This window comes from Gossypium hirsutum, chromosome D04 (genome assembly GCF_007990345.1).
Source record: "Gossypium hirsutum isolate 1008001.06 chromosome D04, Gossypium_hirsutum_v2.1, whole genome shotgun sequence".
In the NCBI taxonomy this organism is placed as follows: domain Eukaryota; kingdom Viridiplantae; phylum Streptophyta; class Magnoliopsida; order Malvales; family Malvaceae; genus Gossypium; species Gossypium hirsutum.
In genome coordinates this window covers 45,025,187-45,031,925 of record NC_053440.1, presented here as the reverse complement: position 1 = coordinate 45,031,925, position 6,739 = coordinate 45,025,187, and the positions used below count along the sequence as shown (strand labels likewise).

The 6,739-nt window shown below is 39.3% G+C and overlaps 1 protein-coding gene across 5 annotated transcripts; it reads right to left on the bottom strand.

Moving 5' to 3' along the window:
• Positions 1-773: 773 nt before the first annotated feature.
• On the bottom strand, positions 774-5,699 carry LOC121216047 (uncharacterized). Of its 5 annotated transcripts, XR_005912064.1 has the most exons (3): positions 4,580-5,699; positions 4,230-4,463; positions 774-3,976 (listed from the first exon to the last, which is right to left on the bottom strand). XR_005912064.1 is itself a non-coding variant. In XM_041091233.1 (2 exons), exons 1-2 carry the CDS (start codon positions 5,070-5,072, stop codon positions 4,357-4,359), a joined length of 600 nt encoding a protein of 199 aa, XP_040947167.1. In that variant the 5' UTR covers positions 5,073-5,699; the 3' UTR covers positions 774-4,356. The 5 variants fall into 5 exon arrangements, 1 of the variants encoding a protein (XP_040947167.1); XR_005912063.1 differs by having other exon boundaries at positions 4,230-5,688; XR_005912061.1 differs by having other exon boundaries at positions 4,117-5,686.
• Positions 5,700-6,739: the final 1,040 nt, after the last annotated feature.

Sequence of the window (6,739 nt, the reverse complement as noted above, 5' to 3'; positions counted from 1 at the left end):
TTTTTATTTAACCAATTTGACCAACCGATTTAGCCCAATTCAAATAATATTGTGCGAGGCTAGTTTTGGATTGTTAAATACTTGTTGTTTCTCCCGTTTAATGTGTTGTATGTGGTGAATCCATCTTGTGTTATGATGGTGCTAGATGCGACCAGTTAATTTTTTTGTTCCCTTGTATGCTTTTCTCAAACTCAAATAAAATAAAATTTGATAAAAAATTTCTCGTGTAGAAAATAAATTGTGATTCTATCCCTTCCCTTTTCATCTCCCTTTTGAAAGAGTGGACGGCCTTCATCACCCTTCTCTTTTTATTTTAGATAACCAAAATGTATAGCATTTCATTCCCCAAGCATATATTATAAGCATAGGGAAAGCATAAATCAATTTCCAAATATTCTTCCATTGAAAACACTATTATTTTTAGACCTATAATGAAATATAAATATGAGAAAAGAATCACTATTACTGAGCGTTGTCATTATTACTATCTTACAGTGTTAAACATCAAACCATGTTGGAAACTCCACTATTTTTTGCGTTAATTTTTCAGATTCTCGTCATAGTTTTTTGTCTAAAGAACCTTTAATACATCATGGACTGTTTCATTGATTTATTTATTCTTTTTTTCCCTCTTAGCCATAAGAGTCAGTGAAGGGTCTCATCCGACAAGGGCCAAATGAATAGGTTGTTCATAGCACTACATAGCAACAGTTACACTTGCTCTCTTGGTGGGTCCAAAATGAACCCAGTCCGATTGATGTGGATCCGTGGTGTTAAATTCTATACTACAGAAAATCTTGTATTGAATCAAGAGAATGAATACATCAAAAAATTATCTTTGAGAAGTACGAGTACCACAATATATATAGGAAACATGAAGCTGATAAATGCTCATAACAACTAACAGTTATTAGTAACTAACAACAACTAACACTTAGACTTAACAGAATTCTAACGGAAGTCAATTCCTGACTCATCCATACTCTAACATTCTCCCAGTTTCTTTGTTGTTTAAACATTTGAGAACCTCGTTGAGTGTGAAGAATCGAAGTGCTTGGCGAAATGATTCAAACTGCTTAGGTGTAATTGGCTTGGTAAGAACATCCGCAATTTGATCTGATAATGGAACAAAGTTTACCTGTAGAACTCTAGTGAGAATCTTTTTCCCGAATAAAGTGATGGTCAATTTATACATGTTTCCTACGTGCATGATGTGTGGGGTTTGCCGCTATAGCGACTGTTGATGTATTGTCGCACCAGATCACATGTATCGACTGTGACAAACCAATATCATCTACCAATTGTTTAACCCACAAAAGCTCCGACACATAGTTGATGAGACTTCTATATTCTGTTTCAGAGGATGATCTGGACATAACACTTTGTTTCTTTGAACACCATGTAACAGGGTTTGGCCCGAGGTACACGACATACCCTGTGGTGGAACGTCGATCTTCAACAGATGAGGCCCAGTCAGCATCTGAGTACCCAAAAACCTCAACATTCCCTTTGGTGAAAAACAAACCATGGTCACTAGTCCCAATAAGATATCTTAGCACACGTTTGACTGCTCTCCAATGAGTCTCACTTGGATAATTCATATACTGGCTCAACTTGTTAACACAAAAGGATAATTCTGGTTGAGTGATGCACAGATACTAGAGCATCTCTACTATACTTCGATATAGAGGAACATCAGTGAAAAGAGGACTACCATCTAAAACAGTTGATTTTGGAACACTTACCATAGGTGTAGGGACAGCTGTAGCTCCTATCATACCAGTTTTAGTAAGAATTTCTAATATGTATTTTTTCTAACTGAGCACTACCCCTTGTGGCATATGTTGAACTTCAATACCTAAGAAGAAATCCAGCTGCCTGATGTCTTTGAGAGCAAATCTATTATGAAGCTGATGAACCACACTGTCCACCTCATCATTCGAATTGCTTGTTATCACAATATCATCCACATATACTATAAGTAGCACCACGCTCCTTGATGAAATACGGATAAATAATGAAGTATTAGCCTTTGAGATATTAAAACCAAGTTGAGTAACCAAGTACTGTTTAAGTGTATGAAACCATGCTCTAGGCGCTTGGCGCAGGCCATAAAGTGCTTTTTCAGCTTGCACACTAGTTGCTGACCATTTGCACCTTACACCTCAAAACCAGGTGGCTGCTCCATATAGATTTCTTCTGTCAAATCGCCATTGAGGAAGGCATTATTGACATCGACCTGCCTCAAAGACCATCCTCTCATAACAGCAGTAGCAAGCACGATTCGAATGGTTGTTGCACGAACCACCGAGTTGAATGTGTCGCAAAAATTAACTCCAGCATGTTGAGAAAAACCCTTGGCCACTAACCGAGCTTTATACCTGTCCACTGTCCCATCGCCCTTTTTCTTTACTTTGAACAACCACTTGCAACCCACAGCATGTCGATTAATGGGAAAAAAGCACAAATTCTATGTATTGTTGTTACGGAGGGCCTATAGCTCATTGTGCGCTGCTACTTACCAATGCTCATTCTTCATTGCTTCATGAATGTCAATAGGTGTATCACTGATGAACAAACTATTGTGGTTCGGTATGCCTTAGGTTTAAATATTCCTGCTTTGCTACGTGTGACCATGGCATGAGTATTGAGTTGTGTAGTGGGTTGAATAACAGTAGGGTGACACGTAGTAGGTGAAGATAGTAAGGAAGAAACATATGGACAAGAAGCAAATGGAGGGGATGTAGAAGTAGTAGGTTGATAGGATAGGCTAGGTAAGACATGTGGAGGGGATGTAGAAACAGTAGGTTGATAGGATGGGCTAGGGGAGGTATTATTACTAGACACCAAAGGAGTATTGTGAGCTGTAGTTGATGTAGTGGATGATGGGAAATGAGACAGCATGACAAGTAACTTGGAACTAGACTTTGATAAGACAGTAGTGGTGGGGTCAGGTTTGAATGACTTTTTTTAAAAGGAAATGTTGACTCATGAATGTAAGATGACGAGAAATATACAATTTTCCATTAGCATCTTGACACCGATAACCCTTATGTAGAGGTGAATAACCTAAGAACGTGTAGGGAATGGAACGAAACTGTAGTTTGTGAGTGTTATATGGCCGAAGATTTGGAAAACATAAACATCCAAAGACTCGAAGGAAAGAATAGTCTGGTGGAATCTGGATAATTTTTCATAGGGTTACATATTACCTATAGGAGAAGAAGGTAACCTGTTTATCAAGTATACCGCACTGCTGAAGGCATCATTCCAATAGGACAAATGCATAGCAGCATGAGCTAACATGGATAAGCCAACTTCCACGATCTGCCTATGCTTTCTCTCAATTAATCTGTTTTTCTCAGAACTATATGGACATGAAATCCTCTACTGAATACCTTGTTGAGACAAGTAATTCCTTAACGCCTGAAACTCACCACCCTCATTGGTTTGTAAAGCAAGCAGTTTGCAACCAAGAGACTGTTCTGCTTGTTTATGAAATAGTGGAAAAATGTGCAGCACTTCAGATTTTTTCTTTAAAAAATAAATCCCTGTGTACCTAGTACATGCATCAGTAAAAGCTACATAGTAATGAAAGCATTAGAAAAAAAATTGGAGTAGGACCCCAAACATCTGCAACTATCAATTGTAACGGTGTAGAATACACAGAGGTAGACTTAGAAAATGGCAACTTGCATTCTTTTACTAAATGATAAGAAACATACGAAAAAGAATCTGCAGACGAGTGAAAATCTATATTACAACGGTGTAACGCCTTTTTAAGCATAGCAGTACAGGGGTGTCCTAGTTGAGAGTGCCATAGACTGAGAGGGAGGAGCTTAGCAGCAGCACAGCAGTGAACTGAAGTAGGGAACCCAACTGGTTAAGATGAGCCAGATAAGTCAAGCATGTACAGCCCACCATGCACGAAACCTCTGAGCAGGACCTTATTGGTTTGAAGGTCGCGAACACGACACTGTGTAGGAAAAAACTCAAACATTACTCGATTATCTTTAGTAAACTTAGATACCGATAATAGATTTTTGCTTATCCCAGGCACACACAGCAGAGACTTTAGGAACAAAGGACGTGATTGTGTAAGAAGAGAAGACTAACCAGTTGATCTGATAGAGAGAGCATTACCATTACCCATATACACCTTACCTGAGCAGCGTATGAGGTACTGTCACTCAGAGAAGTAGGGGAATTGGTGAGGTGGTGGGACGCACCTGAGTTTGTATACCATGCGTTATCACCCACAGTTTCAGGTGTAGCAATAAGAGCCTGAGACTGAATTGATGATGATGACCCTAGGACAGATGTACTGGCATGCTGCATGGGATTAGCAGCAAAAGATTAGTCCACGGCTGAGTAGGTGCGGGAGGGGCATACCATTGCTGTTGTGAATAGGTAGGTATCCAGGGATGAGGCGAAGCACCATTTCCAACCATGCAAACATTTGCCTGAGGAGAAGGAGGCGGCTTATAACCTGTACTTTTATATGTGGTATCAAATCGGTAATAACACCGATCAACAAGATGACCAGCCTTCTCGCATAACTGGCACTGAAATCGCGAACCTGAAAGATGACCTCGCCCACGACCACGAGCACCTGACGAGGGTCGATAAGCTGGTAGAGAAGAATTATTGTCAGCAGAGACAGTAGGTTGATGAGTGACCATGTTGGCAGAACTAGGAGCATCAGACACAACTAGTTGCTGATGAGCTACAGCATCAAGTAACATAGTAGTAACACTCTGGACACTGTAAGGAATTGAACTCGCAGTAATGATTGTAAGCACTGACTCATACTCGGACGACAGTCCATTAAGGATGGCTGTAACATGTTCTCGTTCACTGATAGCCTCTCCACAATTAGCAAGGCTATCACAGTAGCCTTTAATTTTCATCAAGAACTCCATAGACAGATCAGCCTTACGCTGAGAATGTAACGCCCTTCTATAGAACATTAACTGAGAAGTAGTTTTGCTACCAAACAAACTAACAAGAGCATTCCAAATCTGGAGACTCGTATCAAGACCAATAATATGAGGAAGAACATCAGTACTCATCGATGACAATAACCACGACGCAATAGCACTATCTTGCTGTTCAAAACGAGCAAACTTTAGATTTTCTTGCAAGACACCAGCATCATCAAGAAAAAAACTGAGAAGGAGGAACAAACTGCGGATCAATAAACTTTTGAAGCTTATAAGTTTTTACTGCTAAGAGAACTTGCTGACGCCACAGCAAGTAATTATGATCATCAAGAAGCACGCTGATCTTCTTGGTAGAGAAAAATTGACTATCAGCCACTTCATTTGGTAGAACTGATGACATCGTCGGTGCAACAGATTGAACTACAGATGGGCTGGAAGGGGAAGTCATGAACGACTACCTCAGGAACGAACAAACCTCTGATACCAAGTTAAATTCTATACTAAAGAAAATCTTGTATTGAATCAAGAGAATAAATACATCAAAAAAATTATCTTTGAGAAGTACCTGTGCCACAATATATATAGGAAACATGAAGCTGACTGCTCATAACAACTAACAGTTATTAGTAACTAACAACAACTAACACTTAGACTTAACAGAATTCTAACGGAAGTCAATTCCTGACTCATCCATACTCTCTAACACGTGGGAATAATCTTTTCATTTGAGGAGCCGTATGCAACAATGTCCATTCACTTTCTCTTTCATTTTTAATTTCATCGCGGCACATGGAACTATCACTTTTACCTGCATTCGTCTTCTTCCCAGCGCCCCATATGGCCCAATGCATATTTTCTTTTTTCTTTTGTCGAGAAAAGTTTAGGCGAAAAGAGGCTATCTTAGTCCAAATTCAGGCATGTCAACGAATTCATAGAGAGTTAAAAGTGGTATTTATATTGCCATGGCAAAACAGATACAGAATTGTAGGTTTCATGGTCAGCTTTTGCTGCTTATCAGATTACAGAAACTAAAAAAACAAGCATTTTGAACTCTTTTTGGCAACAAGCTGTTATTGCAATAGCCATCAAATTTTCTATTTGTTTGGATTTTATATATAGATATTACAGATGGGAAATGATGGTTTATTGTAGAAGCAGCTTGTATTACTCTGTCGAATTTTCATTGCATATGTTTTGTCTTTTTGAGTGGACCCGGATAAGACGGAAAGAAAAAGGCATGGATGCCCACCGAGTCTGTGGTAATTGCAATACGAAAATTTATGGGCATATTTCCCACTTTAATCCTACAATGTTCATGAATGACTTGTATCATTGCTGGTGAACTGAAGGCTGAGGCGCTTCTGAATTGTAATAAGAACGAACCTGATCTAGCAAAGGCCAATAGTGAAGGTATTCATTTTCAAACTGTAGGGTCATCTACTCATCGCTTCTTATTAGATCTCAATGGTTTATGAAATCCAAATTTAAAGCTCAACGAACAGCTTATGTTGGCCCAACTCCGCATCCTAGTGGCATTAATTGGACTGATGTGGCATAATGGAGATTCAAAGCTGGTGATGATCCAACTCATCTTCTTGTTTCAGAAGATGGGTGGACTTCGGTTGGGATTTATGGTGGCCTTAGAAGACCTGACCTGATGCAATTTATCATTTGGTTGGTAGTCTTTTCGATGCTGTATTTGAAGAGCTTCATGTATTGTTAGGGAAGTGGTGTATGCACCACAAGCTTGGACATCATGACAGATTTGAGTTTTTCAAGTGGGTGAATCACAAGAT

Coding starts and splice junctions, on each gene's coding strand:
- LOC121216047 (XM_041091233.1), bottom strand. CDS start 5,072: ATGAGTACTGATGTTCTTCCTCATATTATTGGTCTTGATACGAGTCTC. Junction 4,464..4,579: donor TGGGCGAGGTCATCTTTCAG/GTTCGCGATTTC, acceptor CCTTCTCCTCAG/GCAAATGTTTGCATGGTTGG.